We start from the raw sequence: 17,500 nt of genomic DNA, 5'->3' as shown, positions 1-17,500 counted from the left end.
GACATCTCCGGCAGCCTCAGTTAAGCCTTGGCGCACCTGACACACCTGGGCACCGGCAGCCTCAGTTAATCCTTGGCGCACCTGACACACCTGGGCACCGGCAGCCTCAGTTAATCCTTGGCGCACCTGACACACCTGGGCACCGGCAGCCTCAGTTAGTCCTTGGCGCACCTGACACACCTGGGCACCGGCAGCCTCAGTTAAGCCTTGGCGCACCTGACACACCTGGGCACCGGCAGCATCCCTTACCTGCCGTACCCGCTCCATTGGTCGTTATTGTGGAGGAGCGGCGCTGAATACCTTGGTGGCTTGGGTTCTGATGTCACGGTGATGTCTCCTTACGTTTGATCGCACTCCCATTGATGCTCCTCGACCCGCGAGTCACACTGGGCGTCGCATCAGTCTCGCGCTGACCGGAGCCACACATTCTACAGCACAGCCTTGCCCCTCCGTGTGTGTGGCGTGGACTCCCCCTCCCCTTTTTGTTGTGAAGAAAATGACTCGCTAGCTCTTTCCCATTACCATAATACTGTTTTCCTACTTACATTTTATATCATCTCTTTCCTTTATTTTTACAGAACAGATCTTTAACCCAGTGCATGCCGAGTAATATGACATCACTAATGATGATAATGGTAATAATAGTAATAATATAATCATAATTACAATACCCTATTAATCGTCGCCTATATTATTATTATTATTATTATTATTATTATTATTACAAACACGCAGACACTTATGTACAAAATCACACACACACACACACACACACACACACACACACACACCCACACACACACACACACACACACACACACACACACACACACACGACGGAGGTAGAAAAATATATCTATGCCGGGGCACGCGTGGGGACCATAACGAAAAGGGAACCAAACCGTACCGGGAGCACCACTACTACTGATAGAAAAACAAAGACAGGAATAATAAGACACCCACACGCTTATTAAACCACAAATAGACTTGCGTAGACATACAAATGGAATATATATACACACATGCACTTCGTTAACGCTCAGTACACGATCTCGTTAAATACAAACACCGATAATCCGAACAGACAGACACACACACTCACACACACACACATCTACGCGCCTCTTGAAATGCAGGCAAGCGTGTGTATGTGTATGTGTGTATGTTCTTTTGTGCGTTGCTTCAGAGCCCTCTGGTAACGACGCTTCGAAGGGAGAGGAAGAGGAAGAGGAAGAGGGAAGAAGAGGGACTAATTGATTTCATGTTCTCTCTCTATTTACATGATTTCCCTTTTACCTGTTTCTCTTTTACAGGTGAGCGTTTCAGGGGAAGCTCAAACAAATGGGTGGTAATTGGCGTGTTCGGGATTCTGTGAGGCAAATTTGCAAGGGAGATAGATAGGCAGATAGGTAGATAGATAGATAGATAGGCAGGTATTTAGACAATGCTTAGCGGGGTATTTTGTTTCATTTGTGTTTGCCCTTGAACTGCTTCCTTTGATGTAAAAAAGAAGATAGACAGATAGATAGGTATTTAATTATAGATAGATAGACATAGGGAGATAGATAGATAGATTGTTTGATCGATAGATAGATATACAGATAGGTAGGTAGATATATAGATAGTTAGACAGATAGACAGGTGAATAGACAGGTAGATCAGAGAGAGAGAGAGAGAGAGAGGTGACTGATCATTTCTGCCATCAGCCACCTGCAGTGTAAGTCGAAACCCCGATTCATTTGCATATCGGATACCTGCGTGCTAACACCTGTATATACGCTCTCTCTCTCTCTCTCGTCGGTGGTATAGCTGATATGCATAATTAGGAAGGAGACGAAGGGAAAATGAGTGTAATGGGACGTTGGATTCATGGTCAGGTTTCGCTAATTTCGTTTCCGCTCGTCATCGCAATTCGCTCGCCGTGAAGTACCGAAAAATTTGTAGCGCGGAAGAGGAAATAAACAAGAATATATTGGGTGTGATAAGTAGTGTAATTGTCCAGCAGGTGTGTGTGTGTGTGTGTGTGTGTGTGTGTGTGTGTGAGTTTGGACTGTTGGCCTCGGAACTATTCCACCTATCTTCAAAGCGCCTGGAATTCGTCCGTTGCATTAAGTCAAAACATCTTGCAAATGTATTGAATTCCATCTCTTCTCAGGCGCCCGTACCTTTGAGACCGTTTCGATATTCGTTTTAAACATTTCCAATACTATTGATTTATTTTCTCGCCCTTATAGAAAGCAATGTATGACCGGAAGGCCTTAAAACTCTTTGGCAGGGGTCCCGTGAATGCAGTAAAGTCTTTAATCATTTTAGCCTAATTCTTCCGCCCTTATAAAAAGTAGTGTATGTGAGGAAGGCTTTATAACTTATTGGCAAGGCTCCCGTGAATGCAGTAACGCTGGTATTTTTTTTATAGTAAAGGAAGCAGCTCAAGGGCAGAAAAAAAGTCCCATTAGCACTACTATAAAAGAAAGTTAAGAGTGACCACAAGAGAGATTAGTTTCGGATGGCGACTATCGATATTAATTTTAGTAAAGGAATAAATTCAAAGGGAAAAGTAAGGAAAAACAAAAAACGCCCGCTAGCACTTCTGTAAAAAAAAAAAAAAAAAAAAAAATTTTTAGAAAAGTGAGCAAAAAGAGCGGTCACTTTCGGATGTGGACTTGCGATATATTCATTTTAATCTTTGTCCTTCCCCAATGGTTTATTTCGTGGGTTTCAAAGGTAATGCATGACAGGAAGCCTTTCACAGCTCTTGTCGGCAGCGGCGGTCCCCGAATGTAGCGACACCACCGTACCTTTTTCCATCAGTAGCCGGCGAGCGTTTTCGAAAATACGTTTCAGCGCGGAGGGCGAGCGGATCAGAAATTAAAATGTCGGGCTAATTAATGGAATATAAAATAGTTTCTTCAAATCCTGCATTAAAAGCGGACAGGACTGGACGGGCGTTCTGAGTGCGAATGTTTGTTGCTTAATTGCTTTGGTGTCGTGGTTAATTAGTTAGAACACTTATTAATCGTTCGTTTGTTGTTTTGGTGATGAAAATTTGGTATAACTTCGCTTCCATTCGCTATACCAGGAATAGAAAAAAAAATATATCAAGCCGTGAAAGCGGGGAGTGAGTCTTCCAAAGTGCCTGTTATTCTTTTTTTTTTTTTTTTTTTTTTTTTTTACATTTAGTTAACTTTCTAAACGTTTGGTGATGAGTCTGTCAGTGTCTGGTAAAACTGCACTTTCATTCGCCGTGTGTGTGTGTGTGTGTGTGTGTGTGTGTGTGTGTGAGAGAGAGAGAGAGAGAGAGATGCAACTCCAGGAAGCGGGCATTGTGAATCGGAAAAATGTTTACTATTGAAATTTTTTATGTATATTCGTTTGGTTTGCATCCTACATATTTAGAGAAGAAGTTCGGATAAATTGTTAAACGAGAGAGAGAGAGAGAGAGAGAGAGAGACCCAGGAAGGGAGTAATGCGAAAATGAAAACGTTTATTAATGAAGGCTTTTTTTTTAACGTTTTGTGTTCTTGTTGAATGTTTTGTTTGTTTAATTTTTTTTGTTTATTGAATTGTTGTTCTGCGTTTAGTGTACTTGTTGAATATTTGGGTGGTTGCCTTCTTTGTTTCTTTTAAGTTTTGGTAAGTTGTTTTTTTGGTGAATAGTTAAGTTTATCTGGTAATTATTTTTTCGTGAGTGGTTTTGTTCGGTTAATTGTTTTGTTGCTTTGGCTTACATGTTTTGGTGATGACGTAAGGAAAATAGAAAAACCACACTCCTGTTGACGGTATGAGAACACAAAACAAAACGGGCAATCCCTTTGTTGTAAAAGAAAAAAAAATATTGTTTCCTTTTTTTTGTGCCCTTGAGCTGTCTCCTTTGTTGTAAAAAAAATATTATTGTTTCCTTTTCTTGTGCCCTTGATCTGTCTCCTATGTTGTAAAAAAAACAAATAAATGAATAAAATCCGGATGTGTGTGTGTTTGGGAGAGGATTGACGGGCCACGCGGAAGGAAGCAAGTGTATTATGAGTCTAAAATCCGGAGAAATGATTGATACCCTTACCAGCGACCGTACATGATAGTTTTGATTTGTGGGAAGAACTTCGTGGGTGAAAAAAAAAAAAAATCGTCCTCATTCTCACAGGCGAACAATGCCGCCCAGCCAACCGTTGACCTCCCATCCGATCATGATTTTCCGTTCACTGGACACGTTCCCGGATTGTGAATTGCGGCTCCGAAGGTTGCTGGTATTAGTTGCTCGCTTGTTGCTTCTCTCTCTCTCTCTCTCTCTCTCTCTCTCTCTCTCTCTCATTAGCGTGGTTCGTTTCCATCATGTGCTTCACTCTTTTTTTTGTACCTGGAAAGCGCCTCGCCTCCTCATTCTCTTTGCTCCTGGCCAGTAATCAGCCAGTCACGGCGTATAATCCCATTAAACACGAGCGTCATGATGGGCCAAGTGGTTGGTTTCTCATCTTCACCGACCTTTCACTACCATCACATCACCACCTCCTCCACTGCCCGCTTACACCATTGCCTCTTTGTTTCATCCTTCCCGCCTGGCACTCCCGTCCACTTATCCCTTCTTCCTACTATGAGTTGGATATTGCGATATTGCACCCTTCACTCTCCTTCGTCCTCGCGTCTGTTAGGAAGAACCCCTTTCCAAAGTGTTAAGTGGGTTTCTGTTTTATTCCCCGCGCCCTGAATGGAAGCAGGAACCGGGGCGCATCATTGTGTTCCCTGGAAATGGCTCAGTCACCACCCGCGCCCTCCACTTTTACTCTTAAGTGTCAGGGGACCAGAGAGGTGTGTAGGCAAAGACGCGAAGGTCCGAACATTGCCACTGAGGGGACGAGGGTAGAATGGATCGTGGCCGTATGGAGGGAGTTGATAGCAGGCCTCGGGAAGGTACGGGTTGAAGCGAGGCATTGACGCAGAAAACGTCTGAAGGAAGATAATGGCGGCCTTTCGGCAGCCTGGAGGCATCAGGGCACCTGAGGCTCCCTTCCGCCGCCGCTTTGGTCATCGCCACAGTTTTGGATCCTTGCCGTGCGATGGTTCCTTGAGGTTCCCCGCCGCCTGCAGCATTTTGACCCCACGACTTTTGACTCTTTGCCGTGCGGGAGCTGTAGTCGCGGGTCCTTGCCGCCCTCCGCCTTGCTCCCTAGCACAGCTAGTTACTGCGGGGGCGGATGTCAGTTGATCCGCTTCGCTCCAGCGGCGTAGCGGGAGTCACAACCAAACAAAGACTTACCCCAGGTGTTGACCAGCACCTGGAGGGAAACACAGCAGCACACGCCACGCAGGGCCCGCGTGTCCCTGCCTACTGGTACCGCTGAGAGTTGGGACTCCTGCGGCAGCAGGTGCGAAGCCGTGTGGGCAGCAGCTGGAAGAGACACTTCCTGAAGGTGGCGCCGCAGGTAGAGTAGAAAACAAAGTTGATACTGAAGTGGGTGTACTGCAGCTGCATGAAGAGCTGCTGCAGGTTCCACATGGTGACCTCGTCCGCCTCCTGCTCGCTGCCCCACAGGCTGCTGAGGAAGGCGTGCACCCGGATCACGTGGCTGTGGGAAAAAGAGGGTGATTACTGGTGTGCCCTGGCCCGGCAACGCGCCGCCCTGCGTGCATGCACGCCCCACCGACCCGATAACTTTATAAGCAAAAAGGGAGACTCGTTACGAAGTGTACGGCACAGTGAGGGAGAGGCTGCAGGGAGGGGAGCACGGCCGTCAAGGGCAGAAAGGAGCAATGGATCATAAATGCATAGTGGAAGTTTGTGTCTTGTTAGTGAGTTGGCACAATTTCATCCCTTCCTCTTCCTGCCTCCTCCTTCCTCCCCCTCGTCTCCTTCCCCTTTGTTCCCTCCTCTGTCTCCTTACCTTTCCTTCCTCCTCACCTCAACTATCTCCTTCCGTCCCTGTGCCTTCCTGTTTTTCTCTTCCTCTGAGTGAATTTCCTATCTGTTTCCTCCTCTTCTGTACCTTCCCTCCTCATCCCTTTTAAGTCCTTTCCTTTTTGTGCCTTTCTCTGTCCCTTCCTCTTGTCTCTTTCTGATCCCTCCTTGTCCTCTCTTTTCCCCTCTTCTTTCCCTCACGACTGTCCTCTCAGCCACAACTCTTCGTCTGTCTTCCCACAAATTACCGTATTCTTTTTCCTCTCCTTGCCTTCCCCTTCATTCTTCACCGCCCCCTGCATTCCGCCACCCCGCCCTCTGACTCCCTGCAACCCTTCCCTTCCCTCTTCGCTCCTCTGGTTTCCTGTTCCCCTTCCCTCTTACAAATATCTCAATCTCTCCACTTTTTGCTCCCTTCTCCATTACTTTTCTCCCGTTCATCCCTCTCGCCAAGACCACAGCCACGGCCATATCTTCCTCCTCCTCCTCCTCCTCCTCCTCCTCCTCCTCCTCCTCCTCTCCTATCAGCATCATCGCCATTCCTACCAACCTCCTCAACATCACTATACTTTCTCTTTCATCATCATCATATGTAGTCATCCCTGCATCACCACTATCACCACCATCACCACCGCCACCACCACCGCCGCCGCCGCCACTCACCTGGGCAAGTTGAGGATGATGAACACGGTGGAGATGAGAAGCAGCATCTTGGTGATCGAGTACTGAGTGCGAGTGGACAGGATGCTGCGAGGGTTCTTACTGGTGTACGACAGGACTGGGGGGGAGGGAGAGAGAGAGCAGATTACGTCACCATCATTATCATTGTTATCATCATTATTATCATCATCATCGTCTTCCTCCTCCTCCTTCTCCTCCTCATCAACATTATCTTTATCGTCCTCCTCCTCCTCCTCATCATCATCATCGTCTTCCTCCTCCTCCTCATCATCATCACCATTATCTTTATCTTCCTCCTCCTCCTCCTCATCATCATCGTCATCATTGTCATTATTATCATCTTCGTTTTCACCATTATCATTCCCATCATCAAAATCGTCCTCCTCCTCCTCCTCCTCCATCATCATCATCATCATCATCATCATTATCATCACTATTATCTTTATCGTCATGGCCATCATCACAATCACTATCCTCCTCCTCCTCCTCCTCCTCATCATCATCATCATCATCGTCACCATTAATCCATTGCAGAACAGAGGCCTTTCCCAACGTTCTCCACCTCGCGGTCTGCTCAGGTGAAGGGTCAGGTCAGGTCACCACTCACCGCCGCCCGTCAAGCCATTATATAAGTGCACCGTGCCAATTCCGACGCACGGCTCCATTTCGTTTTCACATCAAATATAAATAAAAAAGATACCGTAAAACTTTGCCGTGTTGAAAAAAAAAATAATTTACCGTCGAAATAATGAAAAGAAATTAATCTGGTTTGATGTTAGTTTATTTTCATACCTCAATTTTAGTTTCCTTTTTATTTTATAATGGGAGTGCGTACTAACTTGGGGCAGCGTACTAATTGGCGAACGCACCGGGTATACCTGGTGTACCGCGTGGCGTGACGTTGCAGGATAATGTTTACTGCGTAGTGATGCCGGTGGAGGTCACACACACACACACACACACACCATTATACTCCACACTGCTGCATACCACATACCGCCACCACCACCACTGCCACCACCCCCACCACCACCATCACCACCAGCACACAATCACCATCACAATTTCACACGCTCATAAAGCAACACACACGGCCGTTCATAAATCAGATATTTGTTGTTAGTTCGTCCATTTGTCCTTGAAAAGTCAGTAATTATTGTGTGTGTGTGTGTGTGTGTGTGTGTGTGTGTGTGTGTGTGTGTGTGTGTGTGTGTTCGTCCTTGACCTCACTCACACAAGGAAACTTTAAAATAATCGAAAATAAGAAGTTCGTATAAAAGAAACCACTTCCTCCTCTTTCTCCTCCTCCTCCTCTTCCCCTTCCTTGTCTTCTTTCTTCCTTCTTTGCGTCTTTCCCAATCGGACAGTGATTGGGTCAGAAGGATGAAAAATTGGATAAAGGAGAAGGGGGAGGAAGAAGAGGAAGAGAAACTGGAGGAGGAGGAGGAGGAGGAGGAGGAGGAGGAGGAGGAGGAAGAAAAAGAAGAAAGAGAAAAAGAGTAAGAAAATTATGAAGAAGAAAAAAAGAAGAAGGAGGAGGAAAAAGAAAACAATAAGAATATGAACAATAATCAAAAGTCGAGGTTAAAAAGAAAAAAACAAAACAGGAAAGGGAAAAGATGAAGCGCTTGGAGAAAGAGGAGGAGGAGGAGGAGGAAGAGGAGAAAGAGGAGGAGGTGGAGGAGGAGGGCGACTAGGAGGAGAAAGAGAAGTATGTCTCGGAGTGTGAGGGAAAAAGAGAAATATGAAAAGGAGGAGGTGGAGAAACAATAGGAAGAAAGAAAAAAAAAGGACACGGAAGGGAAGTGTGTGTAGGAGTGGAAGAAGGAGGAGGAGGAGGAGGAGGAGGAGGAGGAGGAAGAGCAGGAGGAGGAGGAGGAGGGTGACGAGGAGGAGCAAGAGAAATATTAAGAGGAGGTGGAGAAACAGTAGGGAGAAAAAAAAGGAAAGGAAGAGAAGTGTCTGTAGGAGTGGAAGGAGGAGGAGGAGGAGGAGGAGGAGGAGGAGGAGGAATAACAAGTAGCATTTTCCACGGACGATACCAAGATGACAAGACAGAGGACAGGTATCAAACAAGTACATAGGGAGGAGTGTGGGTCGACCTTCTCTCCTCTTTCAGTTGGACAAGAGATCACATTTAAGGATCATACGAGGAGCATCACAACACAACAACCTCGACTAACATAATAGAGTCCCCCTCGTTATAAAAAGTCTGTGTTTCGGATGATATTAGCGCCACAAAGGGAACTGTTTTCTAGGTATACATAGCCTTTGAAGAGTTATTTTGATGTAGGGAAATATGAAAGGATACACGGTGGAAGGCGAGGGGGTCAGGGTTAGGGGAAGTCCCGTGGGGTAGTGATGGTATTCTTGGCCTCATAAACACATTCTCTCTCTCCCTCTTAACCCCCCCCCCCCGACCTCCCAAACTCTCCCCTCTCTCCCTCACATACACTCTCTTTCCCCTCCTCCTTCTCTCTTCCTCTTAACCCCCCCGACCCCCCAAACTCTCTCCCCTTTTTCCCTCAAACACGCTATCTCTTCCCCCTCCTCATTCTCTCTTCCTCTTAACCCCCCCCCCACACCCCCAAACTCTCTCCCCTCTCTCCCTCACCCACACTATCTCTTCCCCCTCCTCCACCTCCTCTCTTCCCCATTCCCCATACTGTCTCCTCTCCGCATATCTCTGTCTCCCCCTCCACATACTTCCTCCTCCCACACACACTTTCTCCCTCCACACACATACTCCTCCCCTTCTCCCTCACACCCTCCTCCTTCTCTCCCTTCCCCTTCCCTCCCCCACACACAGCATCATTCACAACACAATGTACTTTCACTAACAAACTTTTCCCCTCAGAACAATATATGAAAGAGAGAAAAAATAATAGGAAAAATACATCGGAGAGCATTGGCGTTCGTTATTTATTTATTTTTTTGCTTGTCTTCGATTTGCTGTCCGGTCTTATATTAATTCCCTTGTTATCTCGATGAAGCTTTCGATCACTGAAGAGGCAAGAAAAAAATTAAGGCGGATTTATTTTACAAGGTTCTTTTATTTTCTCCGCCAATATTCAGGTCGAGAGAGGAAGCAATTTAACCCCCTCTGATTTTTTTTCTTTTTTGGCATCCACGGCTTCTCTTATGTCTTATCTCGCCTTGCCTCATCTATTTCCAGTCTGAATTTTATCTCTCCTTTGCTGTCTTGTCCTCTTTCATGTGTTCCTCGTTTTCTTCCACTCCCTCCCTCCCTCCCTCCTTCTCTCCTCCTTCCTCCTTCCTTTCCTCCCTCCTTCCTTCCTTCCTTTTCTTCTTTCTTTCCTCCTTCTTTCTTTCTTTTCTTTCTTTCCTCACTTTCTTTCTCCCTTCCCTTCCTTCCTTCCTTCCTTCCTCTCTCCCTTTCTTCCTTCTTTCCTTCCCTTCCCTTCCCTTCCCTTCCCTTCCCTTCCCTTCCCTCCCTCCCTCCTTTCTCATGTCCCGTCCCAGTCTCATAAATTTCTTTCAAGGTATTTCTGGTTCTGCTATTCCTTTTCGGTTTTTATATTTCTTTCTTTTGTTCTCTCTCTCTCTCTCTCTCTCTCTCTGTTACTGCTTTTTTTTTTGTACCGGTCTGGTTTACTTTGTTCCTTGTGGTGACTCGTGTTTTTTTTTATGTAGTTTTAACCCCTTCAATACAAGCAGACAAAACATAACCTCCATGCCATATCCTGGTTTTACAGACTACGTAGAATAGTCCAATGACCATGACGCACATACAGCGTCTCTAGGATATGGTTCGAGAGATGAAATGACTCATATACTGCGTCATGGTACTGAAGAGGTTAATGTTTTCTTTTTTTCGTTCACTTCAACGTCCGTTCACTTATTTTTACAGGAGAAGCTCTTAGCGTGCCTTTTTTTTCCCGCCCCTGAGCTGTTTCCTTTAATGTAAAAAAAAAATGATGTTATGTACGGCCTTGTGTGTGTGTGTGTGTGTGTGTGTGTGTGTGTGTGTGTGTGTGTTTCAGTTTTCAGTGGATGGCATGTACACTCCTAACCATAACTCACCTAACCTTACCTCTATAATAAAAAAATATATAAAAATAAACTATGAACGAGAAACAGTAAATGGAGCAAAAACAGCTAAAAAAAATCTCGAGTTACAGAACCTAACGAAACGAATCACATTACCCCGCTCGCTGGCAACCTTCGCGTCCTCCCTTTAAATCCAGCAACGTTTGAACTTGAAGGCTACTCAAGGTAACTGAATCCTGGAGGCTACTTAGCTTAGTATAGACCAAGGACACGTGCTTGTACATCAGAAGGGGGGAGGGGGGATATTGGGGGGGCGTGTACCCAAGTCCATTGTTATATGCTTCTATTGTGCTGTTTGTGTGTGTGGTAAGGGGGGTGAGGGGGTTGGAGGAAGGGAGGAAGTGGTTGGTGGGGGGATGAGGGGGATGGTGAGGGTGGGAGGATGGGTTTGGTTTGGGGAAAGAGGGCTGGAAGGGTGGATGAAGGGGTTCTGTAAAGGGGGATAAGGGGGTTAGTAGGGTGGATGAGAGGGTCGTTAGAGGAAGGGGGGAGGGGTCAGGTGGGGTTAAGGGAACAGGTTGAAGAGGAAAAACATGTAGGTCAGGTGGGGTGGAGGGAACAGGTGGAAGAGGGAAAACATGTTGGAAAGAGGCTGAAGGAGTAGAAGCCTTGAGGTAGAGATTGATAAGAGTTGGACCATATTGTTAGGATTCAGCGAAGGGATGAGGAGAGGAAGTCTGTTGCGCTTATCTGTTTCTTTTGTGTGTGAGACTGGACAAGAAGGGACAGGCACAGACACACACAGAAAGATAGACAGACAGTTCTTTCTCTCTAATAGTCTTTCCTCTAATTGTCTTCTCTCTCTTTACCTCCCTCCTCATCCATCTTCCTTGTCCCCCCTCCCTTCCTCTCTCCTTCTACTCTTCCTCCTGTTAGAGTTAGACAAAAGACAGGAATATATATGACAATCATTTTTCTCTTACTTCCTCCTGCCTTCTCCTCTCTCCTCCTCCTCCTCTTCCTCCTCCTCCTCCTCCCTTCCTGAACCCAGCTTTCCTTCCTCCCTTCCTTCCTGTTCCTTTTCTCCAACCCCCCCCCACTCCCTTCTCTCCTTCTCTTTTCTCTCACTCCAGACCTCCACTTCCCTTCCCTCCCTCTCTCCCTCCTCTCCTCCTTTCCTTCCCTTCACACTCCTCCTCTCCTTCCCTCCTTTTCTTCCTTCTCTCTCTCTCCTGATCTCCACTTCTCTTTCCTTCCTCCTCTTTTCCTTCACTCCAAACCCCTTCTCTTCTTTCCTTCTCTCCTTCCCCTCCAGGCCCCCGCTTCCCTTCCCTCCTCCTTTTCCTCTCATCCAGACTCCTACTTACCTTCCTCCTCTTCTTCCTCTTCCTCCTGACCCCAGCTTCCCTTCCCTCCTCGTTTCCCCCCCCCCCCCACACACACACACATTTCTCTTCAACCTTCTCTTCCTCCCGTCCAGACTCCCGCTTCCCGTCTCTCTTTCTCCCTCGTCTTCCTTTCTCCTCTTTGTCATCTTTTTTTTTTTTTTCCTCCCAGACAAAGATTCAAGTATTACAAGTCATATCGCGGCAATTCGTTCTTCTCCTCCTTTTCAAGTTCGTAATTCCGGGAAAACGTGAAATACAAGGACAATAAGAGAACGTCGAGCGATGTGTGTGTGTGTGTGTGTGTGTCCCGGCGAGTTAATTGAAATCGTTGGAATGGGATGGTGTTTTCTGATTGTCGAGAACGATGATAGGCGTGCAGGATTCTCGTGATAAAAAATAGTGGAGTGCGAGGGTGGACATTTGATAAGGTGGAGGGGAAGAGGTAGAGGCAGCAGCGGTGGGGGTGGTGATGGTGGTAGTAGTAGTGGTGGTGATGGTGGTAGTAGTGGTGGTGTTGGTGATGGTCGTGGCAGTAGTGGTGGTGATGGTGGTGGTGGATGGTGTTGGAGACAAGTTTCAGTGATCAAAAGACAGTATTGTAATCGTGATGTTTTTTGTGATGAGAGATTCTGATTTTCTTTACCTTGAGGAGCGGAGGAAAGGGAGAGAAAGGATTGAAGAAAGAAAAATCGCGTTGGAAATTGAAATGGAGACAAAAGAATATAGACGGGTCAGTGTATATATATGAAATCCTAAATGAAATGGAGGCAAAAAAATATAGACGGGGTGGTGTATATATATATGAAATCCTAAACCTGGTGAGTTATCAATTTAGGAAGATCTCATTTGTATTTGGGACCTAAACATCCTTTTTTGAGATATTTTAGGAACAGACCAAAACGAAAGACAAACAGACGGACAGCAAGCAAAAAGAAAACATTATCATCCACAGTTACTCAGGCAAGATGTTTTAATGTGTATTTTGTGCCTGTATGAACATCCTTCCATAAGACCAAAAAGATGAACAATGACAAAAATACATCATCACCTTCATCACACAACGTAGAGGTCGGCGATAAATAAATATAGAAAATAAATGCATGCGGAGACTGAACAGCTCAAGGCAACCAAACCAACCAACCAAACAACCAAACAGAACCACCACAAAAAACTATTATTCTCATCACAACACAGACTACGAACGATAAAAAAATACAACAACACGTACATACACGGAAACTGAACGCCTCCAGACAACCAAGCAACCAAACACTTATATATAAATCTTTCCACTTATGCACGAGGAAAAAATGCGTGACCTCCTCCGTGAATCCGTGCCCAACCTAACTATGTGGAAAGACGTTGTGTGTGTGTGTGTGTGTGTGTGTGTGTGTGTAGTGAAACAAGCGATGCGGTGAAGGATATAATTATTTCCTTACACTCGAGGAGGCAGAGTAAGGCGCCCTTTTGATCTGCTAAGCTGCTTTTGTGGCTACTTTTAGGAGCAAGATTCGACTCAAGCTTTACATATGGCAGGTCACATGAGGTTCTGGTAGATAGATAGATAGATAGATAGATAGATAGACATTCATTCCTTTGTATTTTTTTTCATTTATCTGGTTTCTTTTTTTTTATTTCTTTTACGTTCCAGTTTTCTTTTTCTTCGCCTGTTTCTCTTCCTTCCTTCCTTCTTCTTCCTTCGTTCTTTTTTTCTCTTTTCTACAGGTTATTTGTTCCTTCTTCACCGCCTTTCTATTCCCTCTTCCTTGCATATTCTTCGTTCGCTTCAACATTCTTTCCTATTCCATTTGGCTCCACTCCCATTCCATCTATCAATTCACATTCCACTTCCCTTCCACGCTCCTAGACAGATAGATGGGTAGATACAGATAGTTAGATAGACAGACAGACAGAGAGAAATATAGATAGAAAGATAGATGGGTAGACAGATAGAGATAAATAGATAGATGGAGGGAGTGTATGTGTGTGTGTGTGTGTGTGTGTGTGTGTGTGTGTGTGTGTGTGTGTGTTCTATAACTCCTCCTCACGACAGCACAATATTAAAACGCAGACCGGTAAAGCCACGCCCATTTGACCCTGATCTGCTCGTTGATTGGCTGAGAGGGTGCAGCGTTCAGCCAATGGGGGCCCCGCTGGTCGGACCCTCGTAGCTGCAGGGGGGGAGGGGGGGAGGGTAAGGGGGTAGGGGTGGGGAGGGTGGAGTCGTAAACGGATCGGAAAATTAACGGTCTTATCGCCTTTTCGCAACAACTTTCCTTGAACTTTCCCACATTTTACTTGCATTTTTATTAACGTTAGTTTCTGTTTTTCTGTAGAAGCTTTTGACTATTCCTTCCTTCCTTCTTTCCTTTCTTCCCTCCTTTTTTCCTTCCTTCCTTCCTACCTTCCATCCTTCCTCCTTCCCTCCCTCTCCCCCCTCCCTTCCATTCTTCCTACTTTTCTTGTTTTCGTCCTCCCTTCCTTCCTTTCATCCTTCCTTCTTTCCTCTCTTCCCTCCTTTTTTCCTTCCTTCCTTCCTTCCTTCCTTCCATCCTTCCTCCTTCCATCCTTCCTACTTTCCTTGTTTTCGCCTCCCTTCCTTCCTTTCATCCTTCCTTCTTTCCTCTCTTCCCTCCTTTTTTCCTTCCTTCCTTCCTTCCTTCCTTTCCTCCATCCTTCCCTCCTTCTCCCCCCTCCCTTCCATCCTTCCTACTTTCCTTTTTTTTCCGCTTTCCTTCCTTCCTTTCATCCTTTCGTCCTTTTCTTTCTTTTTCTCTTCCTTATTTTCTTTCTTTTTTTCTGTATTATTTTCCTTCTTTTTTGTTTATTTGTTTCTTTCTCCCTCCTACATTCCTTCCTTTCTTCCTTCCTTCCTTCCCTTCCTTTATTAATATGTTCATTCGTTAGTTATAGAGGTAGTCAGATAGATAAACATTTATATATTTAGACAGGTATTTAAATATAGAGCAAGTTAGATTGTCAGATATTTAGTTACATAAATAGTAGAGAGTGAAGAGATAGGGAAGAGAAAGGGAGGAAAAGAGAGACGGAAAAGAGGAGAAAAGGAAGGAAAGAAAAAAGGAGGGAAAAGGAAGCGAGGGAATAAGAAAGAGAGAAGGAAGAGGAAGGAAGGGAAGGGAATGTATGAGAATAAAATGTGATATAAAAATAACGATAAAATGGGTGAGAAAAACAAGCAGAGAGGAAGAGGAAGTGATGGAGGAAGAGATAGGAAGAGGAGGAGGAGGAGGAGGAGGAGGAGGAGGAGGAAGGAACCTAACCAGACCTAAGTTATCTCCTTAATATTTTCCTCCTTAATAAATATGTCTCACAATTTTATTTCCTCCACTCTCATTCTTCCCGTGCCTTTCCTCCCTCCCTCCTTCCTGCACCCCCTCCCTCCCTCCCTTCCTCCCTTCTCTTGCCCCTCCGTCTCTCTCTCTCTTCCTCTCTCTTTGTCTCGTATTTTTCACTCATTTTATCTTTTATCCTTCCGTTGTTCTCTCATTCCTTTCCCTTACTCACATATTTTCGAAGTTCTTTCTCGCTTTTATTCTCTTTTTTTTATGTTCTTTTTATTCTCCTTTCTCTCTTGATTCGCTCTATTCATTTTTGCTCTTGTTCCTTTCTTTCTTTTTCTTCGTTACCTTTCTTCTGTCCTTCCTTTTTTCCTGTCTTCCTTTCTTTTTTGTCTGATTGTTTTTATTTCTTTTTCTTTCTCTCTCTCTCTTTCTTTCTTTCCTTTCTTATCTGGGAACACCTCGGTTTAACGTCCGGTCGGCACCCTCAACAGAAGGTTCCATCAATTTAGATTCGGCAAAGGTCTGGGCAAACGTTGTTATACTAAGAGAGTGAGTTGTGGATTCATATAGGCAGTTCGTAAGGTAGTTTAGTTAGTTATTTAAAAACTCAGTAGATGGCTAGGTAGTTAGTTATTGAGAGAGTGCCAAGAATATCAAGAACAACTTACATCAATTTAGATTCAGATTAATTAGAGAGTGATGGATGAGAGGAACAGACTTAGCATTCATGGAGTGAGTACCAAAACAATCAAGAACAGGTTACATCCATTCAGATTCAGTAGATACCTTGACAATACCTGTTTTTACTAATAGATTGCTGGGTGAGAGGAACAGGAACAGGTTTGGCATTCACGGGATGAGTGCCGAAACGATGAAGAACAGCATTTCAACACATTTCAGATTCAGGAGAGACTTTCGCATTACTTGGTTTACTGATATAGTTTTGAACGAGAGGAACAGACTTGGCAATCATGGGGAGAGTGCCAAAATTATCGACCCCTTCAAGAACAGGCCAGGTCAGGATGGATAGGAAGGTTGTTAATAAAATCGGGTTGGAAGATCCCGTAGAATTTACCTTAGCAAACTACCTTCTTTGATACTTGACATAAACGAGCAATTGACAACGTTTTAGAGGAGAGTAGCGTAACACTTTCATATTTACGCTGCCCTAGGGTATAAAGAGGTTATTACGTTAATCTCCCCTTTAAGAAGAGCTAAACCTGCTTACCTGATGGATCTTAAAGTAGTGTATTATAGTGAACGGTGTTGTGTGCCCTAATGGTCTAGTGTTCCTCCTCTGTCTCCTCCTCCTCCTCCTCCTCCTCCTCCTCCTCCTCCTCCTCCTCCTCCTCCTCCTCCTTAGCAATGCTCTATGGAGATGATACCTTTGTAAAACGACCTGAGTGACCGACCCTCTTGACGTAGGAACAGACTCATGACTCACGAAGAGCTTGATGCAGGCTTTCATTTGCCCGAGGAAGGTCAGTAACGTTGATCACTTAAGATTTTTGAGCTTGAAAATAACCCAAGAACTAGATGTAATGTTTAACCGGCTCAGACATCGGCAGGAGTTTTTTTTTCTTCTTAAACCGAGTCATCCGCCACTGGAACAACCTCCCCGCAGAAATAGTGAATGGGAAATCAAACTCCTTCACCGTTACTTTGTTGAATAAGTAGTGAAATGAATGGACATACGCAAGGACTTAGATCTTCATACTTCAATGCCTGACGAGCAGATTTAGACAACTTGAGCGGGCAACCTCGTAAGGAGCCTATAGCCTTTCCGTTGCCTGCCTTTCCATGTTTGTTTGTTGCCTTCTCCTCCTCTTCCCCCTTCTCCTCCTCCTCCCCCTCCTCCTCCTCCTCCTCCTCCTCCTCCTCCTCCTCTTCCTGTGTGCTCCATTTTTCTTCACGGCAGTTAAAGTCATCGGTTTCCTGAGTAACAAGCGGAGGAGGAGGAGGAGGAGGAAGGAGGAGGAGGAGGAGAGACAGATGATTTTCCACGTTTCCTCTCCATTTTCCTCCTTTTCTCCTCCATTTCCTACCATTATTCTTTACTCCTCTCTCTCTCTCTCTCTCTCTCTCTCTCTCTCTCTCTCTCTCTCTCTCTCTCTCTCTCTCTCTCTCTCTCTCTTCTCTCTCTCTCTCTCTCACATTATTTCTCCTTCTCTTCCTCCATTCTCCTTACATTCTCCTCCAAAATTATCTCTCTCCTCATTCCTCCCACATTC

At 45.2% G+C, this 17,500-nt stretch overlaps 1 protein-coding gene across 1 annotated transcript in view; it reads right to left on the bottom strand.

Moving 5' to 3' along the window:
* Positions 1–5,317: 5,317 nt before the first annotated feature.
* Positions 5,318–17,500, bottom strand: part of LOC126991579 (thyrotropin-releasing hormone receptor-like) — a 69,965-nt gene continuing 57,782 nt past the window's right edge. The window contains exons 6-7 of the mRNA XM_050850299.1: positions 6,551–6,665; positions 5,318–5,558 (exon numbers count right to left, since the gene is read on the bottom strand). Of these exons, the coding sequence (XP_050706256.1) occupies positions 5,318–5,558; positions 6,551–6,665 (356 nt within the window). The remainder of the gene's footprint in view (positions 5,559–6,550; positions 6,666–17,500) is intronic.

Source organism: Eriocheir sinensis, unplaced genomic scaffold, assembly GCF_024679095.1.
Source record: "Eriocheir sinensis breed Jianghai 21 unplaced genomic scaffold, ASM2467909v1 Scaffold301, whole genome shotgun sequence".
Taxonomy (NCBI): domain Eukaryota; kingdom Metazoa; phylum Arthropoda; class Malacostraca; order Decapoda; family Varunidae; genus Eriocheir; species Eriocheir sinensis.
The sequence above is the reverse complement of the archived record's forward strand: the minus strand, read 5'-3'. Positions and strand labels throughout refer to the sequence as shown.